General features: G+C 35.8%; 2 protein-coding genes and 1 non-coding gene across 6 annotated transcripts; 2 read left to right on the top strand and 1 right to left on the bottom strand.

The window, feature by feature from the left end:
- The first annotated feature begins 1,501 nt into the window (after positions 1–1,501).
- LOC129307807 (probable N-acetyltransferase HLS1) lies at positions 1,502–4,013 on the top strand. 3 transcript variants are annotated; one of them, XM_054948715.1, is made up of 3 exons: positions 1,502–1,514; positions 1,820–1,950; positions 2,982–4,013. In XM_054948715.1, exons 2-3 carry the CDS (start codon positions 1,829–1,831, stop codon positions 3,865–3,867), a joined length of 1,008 nt encoding a protein of 335 aa, XP_054804690.1. In that variant the 5' UTR covers positions 1,502–1,514; positions 1,820–1,828; the 3' UTR covers positions 3,868–4,013. The 3 variants fall into 3 exon arrangements, with proteins under 3 accessions (XP_054804690.1, XP_054804689.1, XP_054804688.1); XM_054948714.1 differs by lacking the exon at positions 1,502–1,514 and adding an exon at positions 1,531–1,706 and having other exon boundaries at positions 2,985–4,013; XM_054948713.1 differs by lacking the exon at positions 1,502–1,514 and adding an exon at positions 1,531–1,706.
- Positions 4,014–5,583: 1,570 nt separating this feature from the next.
- On the top strand, positions 5,584–5,655 carry TRNAT-UGU (transfer RNA threonine (anticodon UGU)). The gene has a single exon. It is a non-coding gene; the product is annotated as a tRNA-Thr (tRNA).
- A 632-nt stretch (positions 5,656–6,287) lies between these two features.
- LOC129308747 (FIP1[III]-like protein) lies at positions 6,288–14,630 on the bottom strand. 2 transcript variants are annotated; one of them, XM_054950088.1, is made up of 9 exons: positions 13,897–14,630; positions 13,377–13,591; positions 12,980–13,106; positions 12,719–12,784; positions 12,545–12,616; positions 12,316–12,417; positions 12,040–12,233; positions 9,303–11,019; positions 6,288–7,093 (listed from the first exon to the last, which is right to left on the bottom strand). In XM_054950088.1, exons 1-9 carry the CDS (start codon positions 14,452–14,454, stop codon positions 6,557–6,559), a joined length of 3,588 nt encoding a protein of 1,195 aa, XP_054806063.1. In that variant the 5' UTR covers positions 14,455–14,630; the 3' UTR covers positions 6,288–6,556. The 2 variants fall into 2 exon arrangements, with proteins under 2 accessions (XP_054806063.1, XP_054806064.1); XM_054950089.1 differs by lacking the exon at positions 12,719–12,784 and having other exon boundaries at positions 13,897–14,629.

Here is a 14,630-nt window from a genome sequence, read left to right as displayed (position 1 = left end):
CCATGAGCAAAGAGCCCTTACTAAAGAATTCTCCCATTATTTTGCTTTCTAGCTTTATTTTCAAGTTCCATACATATAATCTAATTTTGCTCGCGCGCGCGCACAAAATATAGGCAAAGAGAGATAAATGTTGAGTTTAGATTGTTTGACCAATTGAATCCAAACCTCTCTAACTTCAACATAGTCTTTTTTTTTTTTTTAAATCAGCACCTTCAACATAATCCTGAATCATGTAAAAGCATGAGTCATAGGAGTTACATCCGAAAGGATAAGTCCTTTGACCCATGCCAAACCCAACAAGTAGAAAAAATATTGGCTTGTAAGCGATTTCAATTACAAGTGATTTTTATTGGAACCATTCCTTTGATGGTGAATTCCTTAGGAACTTTCATAATAAATGGAAAATATATAGAGCCCGTTCCAAATATATATAAGCATTTTTTTTTCAACTCTAAAATATAAGCGACTTAAAATTTGTAATTTTTTTATTTTATCTCTTCTATTTATTAACCCATATCTTTGTGTCTATGAATTTATGACATTTTTCTTACTTATCATAAATTAAAATTAAGAAAAAAAAACAATAAATACATTTTTATTGGTGTGTGGGTTATTATTATAAGTTGTTTATATTTTGGATCAAAAGGAATAGATCATAACGGAATTTTAGACTAGTCTAGTAGCTTCCCAATGAAAAAATTTGATCTTTTTGTAGGTAGGCCACTTACAAATCTTTTCTCGGACAGATGTAGAAGGATTCGTATCCATTCTATCAATAATTGGTGTTTGAGACTCAGCAACTATATTAGCGATCCGATGAAGCAAGATTATTAATCGACTTTCCAAATGCCCTCATTCTTCCCATTTTGGGAGGCATCTTTGCCACTATAGGATAATACACCAAGAGCACAAAAATATGGATTATAAAATAATGTATAATAAACAGCACTACTGCCCTCAACTATTTTTAATAAAAAATTCGATTATGTATAGTAGTGGAGGATTAATGGGATGTGTTATATATTTTTGGGGGATGAATACATAAAGGGAAGGTACCAACAAATATATTTGAAGTGACGGAACATGAAAGTAGTAAAAAAGTGAAAAAGATGACAAAGATTGTGTGAATCATATGGTAAGGGCCCGTAAGGGAAATGCTAGTGATTTTGGAAGCAAGGCTTGTTGATATTGTCCTCCTGAAAACGACTATTCCAGACCCTGTCAGCCTTTTATTCTGTGAACACCAATTTAAGAGGACGATCCCCCACTCTAAGTTTCAACGCACGCATCATCATCATCATCAATATAATTCCTACACATATAATATACACGCTGTAAATATATCCTGATGAGGTAAATCATCAAAAGAAGGAAAAACGCACGCCATCTGTGCATCAAGCAATCAGCAAGTAAAGTAATAACACGTGTATATATAGCAGGCAGGAAGAAGGACGAGGCAACAGGAAGATGAGGTAGGTGATAAGCTAGGAAGCTTGAAGGATTGGTTTTATCAGGTAGCTAAGCTAGAAATGGTGGGGAGAGAGATAGTGATAAGGGAATTCGAGGAAGAAAGAGATGTGAAAGTGGTGGGGAAGCTTGAGAGGAACTGTGAGATTGGGACTAAACAGGGGGTCTCCATTTTCACCAACATGTTTGCTAATCACCCTTTTTCTAGGATCTCCTTCTATCCTCTTCGTCTCATCTTGGTGCCTCTCTCTCTCCTCTTTTCCCCAATTAATCATTTCTCTCTCTCTATCTACTTGCCTTGTGTATATGTAATAGAGTGTTTAGTTTTCATAATCTAATTATACATATGCAGGTGGCTGAGATGGTAGAAAGTGGTGAGATTGTTGGAGTGGTTCGAGGATGCATTAAGACGATAGGCTCTCATTCTGGATCGCTCTTCAAGATGGGTTGTGTTCTTGGCCTTAGGGTTTCTCCTACTTATCGGTATATATATACTAGAGTACTCATTTTTAATTCGGCCTCTCTGATCATATATATGTATTATGTACGTCATTTAGTTAGATGACTATTGATTTATTTCTGCTTTTTTTTTTTGGGTAGGGATAATGTTGTTGAAATGATTTAAACTGCGTGATAAGGTTTAGTTTCTGTTCTCTGATCCAATGAAAATAAAATGAAATTTTTATTTAGTTATATAAGTTAGTGAAACACAATAATTAAGATTAATTAATCAACACTCACTTTTTAATTTGGGGGCGGGGCGAATTCAGTTCATCTTCTTGCAATTTGGCCCATTTGCATTTGATGAATACCGCCCCCGCGCGCGCGCGCGTGTACAATTTGGTAAAGAAATGACAAGTTAAGGAAAATTTGGGATAAAAATATGGAAAAGGTTTTTGATTAGTACGTTACGTGGGATTTCTTTTTTAATTTTTTGGAACACGTTACGTGGGATTTCAACAACGTGTTTAAAATAAAATGTCATCATGGTGGAATTGAACTGATAGAAAAATATAAAGGTTTATTAATTTAATTGCGATCAAATCAATTGTAATCAAACTATGTATCTTATATATTTTCTAAAAAAAATGTTATATGGAAAACCAACAAATAGCTTTTTTTTAAGGCCTGCTTAGATTAATTTTTATTCAGTCTCCTGATCAATTTTACTTGTTATATACGTACTGTTTTTAACTTATTTCAATTTTTGTCGTGTTTTAGACTATGTTTGATGACGGAAAATTTCAATTTGTCACGGAATCAAGACTTTCAAATCTTCCACACATTATAAATTATGTTAGGATCAAAATTTTCATACCAAAAGATAAATGAGTAGTAAAATAGAAGGCATCTTCAGAGGGGGGCGTGTGTCGAAGGGTATAGGACTTGCAAAACATGGAATATAATCTTCCTCACAAAAGAAACACAAGATTTTAATCAAGACTGAGATCATGTTTGAGCCATCCTCTTTTCTGAAGTAACTGATATGATAATCAATCTTCTTTGTTGTGCAGAAGAAAAGGCGTAGGACAAAAGCTAGTGAGCTCAGTAGAAGAATGGATGGTGAGAAATGGAGCGAAGTACTCATTCGTAGCCACAGAGAAGAACAACACTGCCTCCACTAACCTTTTCTCTCTCAAATGCCACTACCTCAATCTCACTTCCCTCCTCATTTTCGTCCAACCCACAAGTTTCCCTCACAACCACGTCTCCGCAGCCACCGCCACCAGACAGGTCAAAATACAGAAGCTCAACATAGCCCAAGCCATCTCCTTGTACACCAGAACCTTGAAACACAAAGACCTATATCTCACAGACATGGACCTTATCTTGAAGGAGAAGCTCAGTCTCGGAACTTGGGTCACTTACTACAAAGACGATGGTAATTGGGAACTTGATAATGAAACCAGTAATTTTCCAACCTCATGGATTGTGTTTAGCTTATGGAACACCTGTGAAGCTGATAAGCTTCACGTTAGGTCAAAGTCTAAGCCATTCAGGGTTCTAATTCACTCGACTCTGAACCACGCAAGAGATAAGATCTTCCCTTGTCTGAGAATCCCTGTGAGTGACTCGCTCTTGAGACCCTTTGGGTTTCTCTTCATGTATGGGCTCCATGGAGTGGGAGACAACCTCGGAGAGCTCATGGAATGTGCGTGGAGGTTCACGTCGAGGTTGGGAGAAAGCATGAAGGATTGTAAGGTGGTTATAACTGAGTTAGGGTTTGGAGATCCTCTTGCGAAGCTTGTGCCTCGAACAGCTTCCATGTCTTGTATCGATGATCTGTGGTATATTAAGAGGCTTTCAGGACTGAGTGATGAAAAGGATGATGACGATGACGATGAAGTGTTGTTGAAGGGACAAGTAAGGAACGTGTTTGTTGATCCTAGAGATTTTTAGGTATATTAATCAGCCACGTACATCTACTACTAAGTTGACCGAAATGGTGTCCAAGTTAAATATAATTTGGCTCTTATATGTATGTAATAATGTGTATAGTATAAAACTGATCCATGGTCATGTTACATGTATGTATCTGACAAAGTTCTATTAGGAGGCACAAAGCAAGCTTTTTCACAAACAAAACCCTCAAATCAGCAGCCAAGTATCACTACTACTAGAAAAATCAAAATTAGTGACAGATATTTAATAACAGATTAGGTATTAATGACAGGAATTTTATGACGGATTAAAATTTATCACTAATTACATAAATTAGTGACAAATATAAAATATCATCACATTTTTATCAAATTTTATAAATGTAGTGATCGCTTTAAATCCATCACTATTTTACGTCACTAAATATTTGCATTAGTGACATATAATTTAATTAAAATATTAATAAAATGTACTTAATTATTTTATAAATTTTAAAAAATATAATATACATAGAGATTCACATACAAATTATTTAAAATTAATAAAATAAATAATTACTAAAATAATTTTTTATATTATAAGTAAAATAAATAATACAAATAATATAGAAAAAATAGAAAAAAAAATTTATTATGTAATTTTACATATAAAAATAAAATTTTGTCATATGAAATATTTTAATTGTAACATAGATAATATAAAATGATATGCACAACTATTTATTTTAGTAATATATATTAATTGATTTTAAATAATATATTTATTTATTAATAATATATATTGATTTATGCATTTAAGTATGTTAATGTGTACATATGGCAATATATATTATCAACATGTTTATATAAAATTATATGAAAGAAATAAATTACATTATGTTGAATATTTAATATACACACAAACACACACACACACATTAAATTTTGTATATTAAGAATAAAATGTCATTACAACTTAACTAATTAAAGGCATGCGTGAAAATAGAAAGGTCTTATGTTTGAGTTATGACAAAGTCATATTTAAAGAGAATTAAAACAGGCCATTGACGTGGCATGGAGGGAATTCAAGTGACGATTATGTGGCGAGTGATGAGTGATATGGGGGTGATGTGGCAATGATTAAACTAGCAAAAAAGCTTATAATTATAAAATAAAGTAATGACAACAGTTTACTAATTAGTAAGTTATTTTTTGTTACTAAATTAGTGACGTACACATACTGTCATCTCACATGGATTAGTCATGCTATATTTAGTGAAGAAAATTAGTAATAGCCAATTCATCACTAAATCTAAAATTAATGATATATTTATCTATCATCAATTGCAATTTTTCTAGTAATATATGATTAATATCTAGTTCTAATATGTGTAATATAAAATATAAAATTATTCATGTGATATGAATACTGAAAATCATCCTTCATCCTCTACAAAATACTCAGGCCAAATATTTATTAAATTATTAGTGAAGTTATTAGGAGAGAGAATAAATTTATCATTAATTGTCTTTTTCTCAAAATATAATTTTAAATATTCTGACAGGGAGACAAAAAAATCCGTTAATCTTTCAACGAAAAAACAATATAGTCACTCAACATTCTAGTTTCTTCTTTGACTCTTTTGTTTTGAATTTCAACAATTGAACTGTTGAATGAATGATGGGAGAAAAAGTAAGGCCAGATTGTAAATTATTTCTGTAATTATTAATATCATAGGGTGCTGAAGATACAACTGCCCCTATAGCTCAGTGGTAGAGCGTCAGTCTTGTAAACTGAAGGTCTGTAGTTCGATCCTGCATGGGGGCACTTAATTCTTTACTTTTCTTAGCATGTACATTTTTGTCAGTCTATAACATCTGGGAAATCAACAGTGCCACAGTCCCCCCCAATATATTTGGAAAACTTCAGGAAAGATGAGACCCATATAATTTTTAGCCTCATCCATTCCGGGCCATATAATTCAAGATATTAACACTTCGTCCGGGGAAAAGAAAGAAAGAGAAATTCAAGACATTTATTTTTTTATAGCATGAACTGGCCAAGTGCCCATCTTCAGTACTGCTCTCACCACAGGGCAAACGCATCGACTTTGTCAAATGGATCTTTTACATTTATATAATGTAAAAAAAAAAAAATCATACAAAATGATGACTTCATTAAGCCTACACCACATCTTTCATTTTGTTTTTGTTTCTATATCTCTTTTTCAATATCATATTCAGATAACGAATGTAAGAAATTTGAATCACCAATCTAAAATCTGTTCGTATTGCTGCCAGCACCCCACACAACGCCAAGAGTGGAACGTGTGCCTTTAGCAACAAGACAGAGGCACAACAATCAAAATCAGAATCAGAACTTCGCTAGGGAAAAAAGGGGGGGGGGGTCACAAAAGATAATACGAAGAAATAAGAGCATTTCAGCAAAGAAACAATGACTGGCATTCAGAAATGGGCATGTTATATTAAAAAATGTCAGATTTATTTACAGCCATCACAATACAGAGCTTTCAATAAATTCGCCATGATAACAAGGCCGCATGCACTTTATTGCTTGCTGAAGTATGGTAAAAATGTCGTCTCATCATAATCTCACTTTGTCAAGAAAACAAAACTTGGACCGAAAAAATTGTGGACCACCTCATTATACTCTGTGTACCATTTGTCAAAATTGAAGGACAAGGGAGCCCTCAAAGTGCAGCAGGAATTTAATTACCACCCCAGCGCCGTTTTCGAGGTGGCCTATGTTGCTTTGTTTCATCTGTAACAACAATCGAGCTATCATCCAGCTTCAAATTCAAACTCTTCGCTGTTTCTTTTTTCATTGCAATAGGCTCCTTAAAGCGCTCCCTACGTTTCTCCATCTTAGCTAACGTCTCAAGAATCCTTTGGTTATCCTGACCACTTGTATTGTTATCCCGGTTATTTTCATTGTGAAGCATCCTCTTCTTGCTGCCAGTCTGTGCTTCACCCTCAGAAAGATCCCTTCTGTGCATTGAACCCAGCATGCATGGCTCTTCTGTCACCATCTGACCTTCCTCAGATTCCAAACCTTTATGCTCCTTATCTGGAATACTGTGAAGCCATTTCCTACGGTTACAGTTACTCTCAAATTTTGCAGCTTTCTCATCATGGGATTTATATATGCCCATAGAAGCTGTCCGCTTCTTGGCAAAGTCCTGATCCAAGTTTTTGATCCTACCACCGCACAACAAACTTCTAGTTCTGGAACTTCTTCCATGAAACTGCAGAATCAGTCATGAGCACACCACAAATTTATAACTTGTCATACTTGGGATATCAAGCACACACCAGAATAATTTTGACACATCTAACAAACCAAGGCCATTGATGCCGCACACATGCATTATATAATGGATAACATGCGAGGCAACAGCTAGAACATATGATGGATGTAAATTGCAGAGTTGGATTCTCAAGAGTAAACATAAAATCTCAAAATAATGCTCATAAGAAGAAACTAGTCATCAGAGTTAATAACAGGATAGATAAGAACTTCAGAAAACTATGGCAAAACCACACACTAAAATTGAAAGATTAGCCACATTATCCGACCTATGAGCATAAGCTCAATATAAAACAAGATATAATAACCATAAAGCTCTCTCTCTCCACACTCAATGATAAATAGGAGATGAATAAATACACCACAAAACAATTGCCTTCTTTGTTCAGTCAACCAAAAGAACAATCCTATTATGGAAAAATTAGACAAGCCAATATATATAGAACAGAAAAGCTGTCAAATCTTATATAGATCATCTGATCATGTAAAGCAAGACTCATTGAATTGGGGATCAGAGATATCAATGTCTTTCCAAACCAAATCAACAGGAAGAATCAACCTGCAGGCCCACTGCCAAGTTTGAAGAGTAGCTAAAACTAAAACCACATAAATGGCCAGACTGCAAAAGCTGGAAAAAAGTGACTAGCAACAGGTTAATGTATATACAGTTCATACATCAAGCAAGACAGGAGCTATAATCAAAGAAAGATAGATGTCTTCGCAGATGACATCTTTTATCCCCAAATCCCCCTTAGAAATGTTAAAGCTCCAAAACTGGTTCAAATATGTAATTCCAAGTTTTTCCAAGTTTCATTTTGCAAGACAAGGTTCAAAACAGTAAACTGGTTCAATTAGGTGCCCTAGACAATTTGGAAAGAAGCAAAGATAGTACCACCCAATTTTCTCCCGTCTCCAAAGATAAAGGTAAGATGGGCATAAACTTTGAATATCTAAGTGTGTCAACCAAGCTCAACAGAAGAAAAAATATTATGCGGTAAGAATGAAAGATGGTTTTATTCAGGAGAAGCTCAAGTAATGACGAAAGCTTCCCCAGGGGCATATTGAATATCTACTTGCAAACAATGTAAGACCAGTAGATATAAATGTCGAAGTGCAACTACCAACTTCAACTCTTCAGCTTCCCTTTCAAATGCAATGTATCGTTGCAAAATGAGAAATGTTATTGCTACTTATTGCTCATATCCCTTTTTTTGGCAAATACTGCATAGTAAAGGATTCTTCTCTAATTCCTATGATATATTTGCTCACTTGCTTGGATGGGGATGCCCTAGCTCACTAAATTGAAAAATCTGGTCTAACTATTTTAGATAAATCATAATATAATTAGAAAATGAATGAAATGTGCAAGCAAATGTAATGTACTTGAACAAGATGCAAATAATACAGAACGCATTATCAAATGCTAGTTTGCTGTGTTAATGACAATGAGCTGAATCATCACTATAATTAACATGACATGCCACATGCCCAGAACAGCAAACGTTTATTCTCAGATTCAGAGGGTCAATAAAGCACTAGCAAGAAAAAAGAAGCGGGGCTCAATTCAGTAAGTAGGAGAAAATAGGGAGAGACCACTAAACATGATAACTTAATCTATGACCAATAAAGAATATTTTCAAATTCAAGTGCAAAATAGCCAAGCTAATTAACGCTGCCTGGAGACAAGTATTATAATTTAAATTAAAAAAAGTCAGAATGTTGTATCATGAAAGTAATAATAAAATACTAAACAGTATGAGGAACAGGGAAACGTGTGACTAAACAAAAGCACCTCAAATTCACTCTATCATAGAAAGCAAATCAGACATTGGAGACTAACGTCTTAATGACTTTGACAAACTTCGTATATTTTCTTTCTGCTTGACCAGAGATTCTCTCCAACTTAGCCTGATGATAATACTGAAACTCAAGCACATTACTACATACTGTACAAGTGCAGAAGCCAGCATATATAAAAGTGGAGAAGAAAACTGTAGAACACAGCACATAATCGGGAGGGTGGTAGTACAGTGAATTGAGATAAAGTTAAAAAAAAGAATTAAATTAAATAACCCAACAGATGCGGAATATTTCATATGTACAAGTATAGCAGTACAGGTTCTTAACCATAAGCTCCCCAGGGTTACCTTTCCATCCCCTTTAACCAAGTCAATTGAATTCCAGCACTTTGCCTGCCCACGGTTATCTCTACTGGCAATCTTATAGCATCTTTCTATACAATTGTCACTACCTCTCCTTGGCATATGGAAGTGATGCCGCTGCAATCGTATATGATCAATTTCCACCTCATCATGCAGAGATTCATATCTTGCATGAGTCACGTTATGCCATGATGTCTCCTCATAGGAGAATGTTTCCTCATCAGCATGAAATGTATCATGATGCCCTAACATAACATCATCCTCAATCCAATCTAGGACTTCAGATGGAGAACTGTATCTTCTACTCCCCAAGTCACACTCTTTTGCAGGATGGATTATAAAATCTTCATCTTTTGAACCATCAATATTATTACAATACCAGTCACCACATCTGCTTTCTCTAGCATGTTTATGTTTCCTATGACCTCTCAGACATTCACTTACTTCTGTATCATACACAAAATTTTTATGTGAATCTGGATAAAATTGTCTACAATAGGGCAACTTTGAAGTCTGATGACCAGTGTATTCCTGACCTTCATCCTCAATTCTCCCAGACCATAAGCTGTTTAATTCTAATGAAGGCCTGACATGATGTCTCCCCTGTCTGACAATTCTTCTCGGTTCCAGACACTGATGTTCATATTTACTATCTAGTGATTCCACTTCTCTCTCAATAGAAGCAGTATAGCTTTCGTCTATGAAGTCAAGCCTGCACTCGTTAAACCAATTATCTTTATCACTGTTTCTGTCCCTAAAATAGGGCTTCTCATGCTTTCTTCTCCGCTGAATACTCCTCTCCTTGGCAGGAAAAGAGCAATGTCTTGACATAAGTTGCCTGGACTCCCTATAGGACAGAGGACTCAATTCATCAGCAGAGTATCCTCCATCAGCATGATACCAATCTTGTAGACTGTCATCATTATCCTCCTTCAGAGTTTTATGTTCAAAAACATAATCCTTCCCATCCCACTCCCTTCTGACATCTCGCTTTGTATGCTCTCTAAAGCTGTCACGATCTTTGCCATACGAGTGTCTAGTGGAAACAGTGTGAACCATATCATCAACTACCTTTTCATCATCATAATGGTAGGATTGTTCTGTTTCCCCATAACATGAAGCATCTCTTCTTTTACAACCACCATAATCTTTCAGTTGTATGTCCTTCCGGCCATATTTAAAAAAATCATGACCAAGGAGAGGCAGCTCTCTAGCACCAGGCATGGACTTGGAGAAGATATCATTATCTTTTTCACTGAATTTATGCAGTTTAGAACCAGGGTCATGGCTATGGTTTAGAGGCTTCCATTCTTGTTGAATTGGACCTCTTTTTCTAGAATAATAATCCATATTTCCATGTTTTCTGTTGAAACTGTTGTTCTTTGGGATCTTACAATCTGCTGGTGCAGACTCTTTCAAGCTTGTAGTAGACTTTTCTAATTGCCTTCTTTGGCTGTGCTTTATCTCATAGTCAGCATGTACACTGTTTTCAGATTCACTGTCAGAATAGGAAGTCAAGCTAAGGTCGTGGTCTCCAAATGATAACTGTGATTCAATCAAGCATTGATCAGTGGTGCAAGTGCCTACGTCAATTGCTTCCTCTACTTTTGACTCATCCTCTGATGCTTCTTCTGCAGTATCTTCTGAACGTGTTTCCATCTGATCCTGACATCCATTTTTATCAACAAGAACTGGATCTTTTCTGTAAAATTCAGAGTCCTATTAGCAAAATTATTTAACAAATGCTTAGCTCCAAAAGAGAACATTTAGCTATGAACTTAAACATTAAATGTATATTCCCAACGAAGGAGAAAAACTATAATTGATTGCACCCAAAGTTAACCAAAGATCAGTCAGTGAATAAAAAACGTTAACAATTATTTAGAAGAAAGATTATCTACATAATGTGAATTACCAACTAGTTTAGGATGAAAACTAATGCAATAATGTACCATCATGGCATATCATTTATTTCAATTAATTGGGAACAATTTTAGCGATAAATAGAAAAACTATAGGAGCTCTAAAGGGAAACATTGCTAGCCAATGCCTTGAAAACTTAACCGATCTGTACTAGAATAATGACATAAATATAGAATTTTGTTTGGAGAACTTCTTTTGTCACTCTTCTATTGGAATACTCATAGGCGAGCTGCCATCTATATTATAAATAAGTAAATAAATGCTCCACACTCATGTCAGATTTGTGGCAAGGCTGATATTTGCACTTCAAAGGATCTTGGTTGAACCATGCATTGGCACTCATCTACAATATTTGTTGATGATGACATGGGGCCATCAACAAAATCAGTGAACTTAGCCAGTTCATTGGTTTATTAGAAAACTAGCCAGTTCTATATAATTTTCAAAATTACGTCCTGCAGAGGCCATTTTTAAAGAGCATAAGCCAAAAACAACAAAAGAACAAGCAAGGAAGGGGAAAAGACTATGAAACTTATAAATATTAAAAGAAAGAGAAAAAAAAGGGTACGGGTTCTATGTTTCACAACCCACAAACACTTTCATAATTACAGCCTTGTATTTTCAAATTCTGATTCAAGAAATGCCACCTGATTCTCAAAATTCACATACTTACCTGTACTTTGAACATTGAAAATGTGTAGGGGGAAATTAGAACAGATGTAATTTGCACCCAGATATGCAAGAACATTTATGAAATAAAAAGGAATTGCAAAAATTCAGTATCTGACAAACTGCGGACCTTTCCTTGGGGGAAGAGTCCTCTGAATTTTTAACATCTTCCAATGGCTCTTCAGATAGCTTGTTGTCATGTTCACTGACAGAACTGGGAATATTTATGTTATTGCCAGGACAAAATTTGCCCTCTTCAGATAATTCTTGCACATTGCTATTACCAGAATTAGAATGACTATCAGAGGATTCAAGCACCTTGATCTGCTCAAAACCAGCCCAAGTTAATCCAAAGATAAATGGCTGCTAAAGCACAAGAATTTTGAGAAATTTTAAGAGTGAGCACCTGTATCACCACATCAGAATCCCTAATGCGTGGACGCCTTACATCCATGGATGGTTGGCGCTCAAACTTGCTCTCCTCAATCTGAATTGCTCTACCTTTTGGCTGAATTACCAAAAGTCAGTCAGTAAAAAAGCCCAAACATGTATTTGAATGCAACAGTCGAGAAGCTAGCTTAAATCAACATATAAAACATCAAAGTTGGATGAAAGAAGTAAGGATATCATCATACCAGTTCACATCCTATTGAAGGTGAAAGTAAACTCCCTGATACAGCTTGTTCAGTTTGATCTCTCATGTCATCCTGAAATATTTTTCCAGGTAAAAAGAATAGGTCAGTGACCTTTGGCACAATAACACAACCTGTAAATCTATTAACCATTTTCCTACACAAATTATCACACACCAGATTAATTTTTGAAGACTCCTTAACAGAAATACCAGCTTGCAGGGAGGCTTCCCAAAGTTGCTCCTGCAAACGATTTAAGTGTATGATTCTTTTAAATAAGCTTTGCACGAACCCTCAAATGAAACAAAATGTCAATATTTTATCTATGAAAACATTAAACAAATGATAAATGAAGGTAGCAGAAACCCCAGTCTCCTAAAAGGGACGTGCGTCAAATTAGTGCTGAAATTTGAGATTCTTTAAATACAATTAACTCACCAGTGATGCACAGTAGTACTTCCAAGTGTTCTCATCAAAACCAAAATTGAAGTAATCTGTTATGTCAACTCCTTGGTTCCTCCATGGCTTCTCCTCTAATGTATCAATGTTTACATCAAATATACTCCTGTTAGGGAAAGCATAGAATGGAGGAAGTTAAGATATTTGGAGGCCAGATAGAACATGGCATAAAAAGATTTTTTTAAATTGTTCTTGTAAACTTGAAAATATAAACATAGAATTTGCCATTGTATAAGCTGCCTTTTCCAGTTTCTTGAGAATTTGGAATTAGTTTTTCAAAAAATGCTTTTAAGAATGGGGGAGGTAGGAGGAAAAGGGAGCAAAATGAACCGAGACATGCACAGACCACAAACTGTGTCCATATGTATGCACTAACCAGTGCCAAGGAAGATATGATCCGTATCCACATTGAAACACCATCGGATTTGCTGCAGTTTGCATGTGAGCAATGTAGGAGGAGCTTGCTACTTGTTTCTGGATAGATGCATTACCATTTCGCCCACCTTTAGTAAAGGAAGGGAGGTAGGAAACCAGCCCCATGGACTTGTTGCTTTTCGTATTGTTCACTAATGCTGAACCTCTCCTTACATACTACAGAAATGAATGGAGGTAAGGAACAAAACTTGAACGCCTTAAACAGTAATCTCCCGTGTCAGTTGCACAAATAATGCCACAGGGACCGATATGATGGAAGATAGCAGGAAAATAGATAGCAGACCTTTAACTGTGAAAACAGAATAAGGTCTGAATCAAATATAATAGACGCTGCTTACGGATAAAAAATATTCCATGCAAAATTCACGAAACCAAGGTTTTATACATTGTCCTATCCAGCAACACACTAAATTACCCTTTAGCTATTTCATAATTACAAACAGTCCATAAAGAACTACTACCTTATGGTGAAAATACTGTGATTTGCATCCACCTTTCAGTCCACTTCTATTTTGAACTCCAAGTCCGTTGGAACTCACCAGTTCCGTCCCATCAGCAAGTTGATCTCCGCACTTCCCGTTCTTGCCCAAATTGCTCCCGTCAGTGAGGCCTATAGCTTCATCACTATCTTCCTCATCATAACCAACTCCTCTAACAACTCCCTCATTCTTAACAACCCCAACTGGAAAACCCGGGCAATCCTCATCATTCAACACTATGTTCAAATCATCCTCACTGTCACTTCCAATATAATCATCATTCGCCTCCTTCCCAGCACTGGACTCAGAAACCTCGCCGTCAGAACGTGTCGATTCGCCGCATTCAGCATCGACTTTCATTGCGTCGGAGACAGAATCCTCCTTAAGCTTAGCATCTTGACTCTTCCTACCATCACTGCCATCATCTTCTTCGGCCTCTATGTACAATCGAGCAAAATCAGGCACGCCATCAGCAGCTGAAGTTCTGTGAACTTCAGCATCAGCGTAAAGTTCTCCAAAATCATCGTCAAAGTCTTCCATTTCTACCTACAAAACTCAGAGACAAAGGAAAGGTGATTGCTGCGGCTTTGGAATATTAGGATCTTCCATTTAATGATGATAAGGCTGAAGAGCTTATGGTCCCTTCCTGGCTGAAGTAAGGGAGCAGTGAAGTAGGCTCATTGCCCACTCGCACTAAATAACTTTGATCCAAAAAC

Source organism: Prosopis cineraria, unplaced genomic scaffold (assembly GCF_029017545.1).
Source record: "Prosopis cineraria cultivar Desert tree isolate PC_DT_omini unplaced genomic scaffold, ASM2901754v1 PC4, whole genome shotgun sequence".
Lineage (NCBI taxonomy): Eukaryota > Viridiplantae > Streptophyta > Magnoliopsida > Fabales > Fabaceae > Prosopis > Prosopis cineraria.
This window is presented reverse-complemented; position numbering and strand designations above follow the sequence as displayed.

Excerpts from the sequence above, each read along its gene's own strand:
- LOC129307807 (XM_054948713.1), top strand. The coding sequence starts at position 1,650 with ATGTTTGCTAATCACCCTTTTTCTAGGATCTCCTTCTATCCTCTTCGT. Across the intron at positions 1,707-1,819 it reads ATCCTCTTCGTCTCATCTTG|GTGGCTGAGATGGTAGAAAG; the intron begins GTGCCTCTCTCT and ends ATACATATGCAG. Across the intron at positions 1,951-2,981 it reads AGGGTTTCTCCTACTTATCG|AAGAAAAGGCGTAGGACAAA; the intron begins GTATATATATAC and ends TTTGTTGTGCAG.
- LOC129308747 (XM_054950088.1), bottom strand. The coding sequence starts at position 14,454 with ATGGAAGACTTTGACGATGATTTTGGAGAACTTTACGCTGATGCTGAA. Across the intron at positions 13,107-13,376 it reads TCATATCTTCCTTGGCACTG|GAGTATATTTGATGTAAACA; the intron begins GTTAGTGCATAC and ends TTTCCCTAACAG. Across the intron at positions 12,418-12,544 it reads CTTCAATAGGATGTGAACTG|CCAAAAGGTAGAGCAATTCA; the intron begins GTATGATGATAT and ends TTGGTAATTCAG.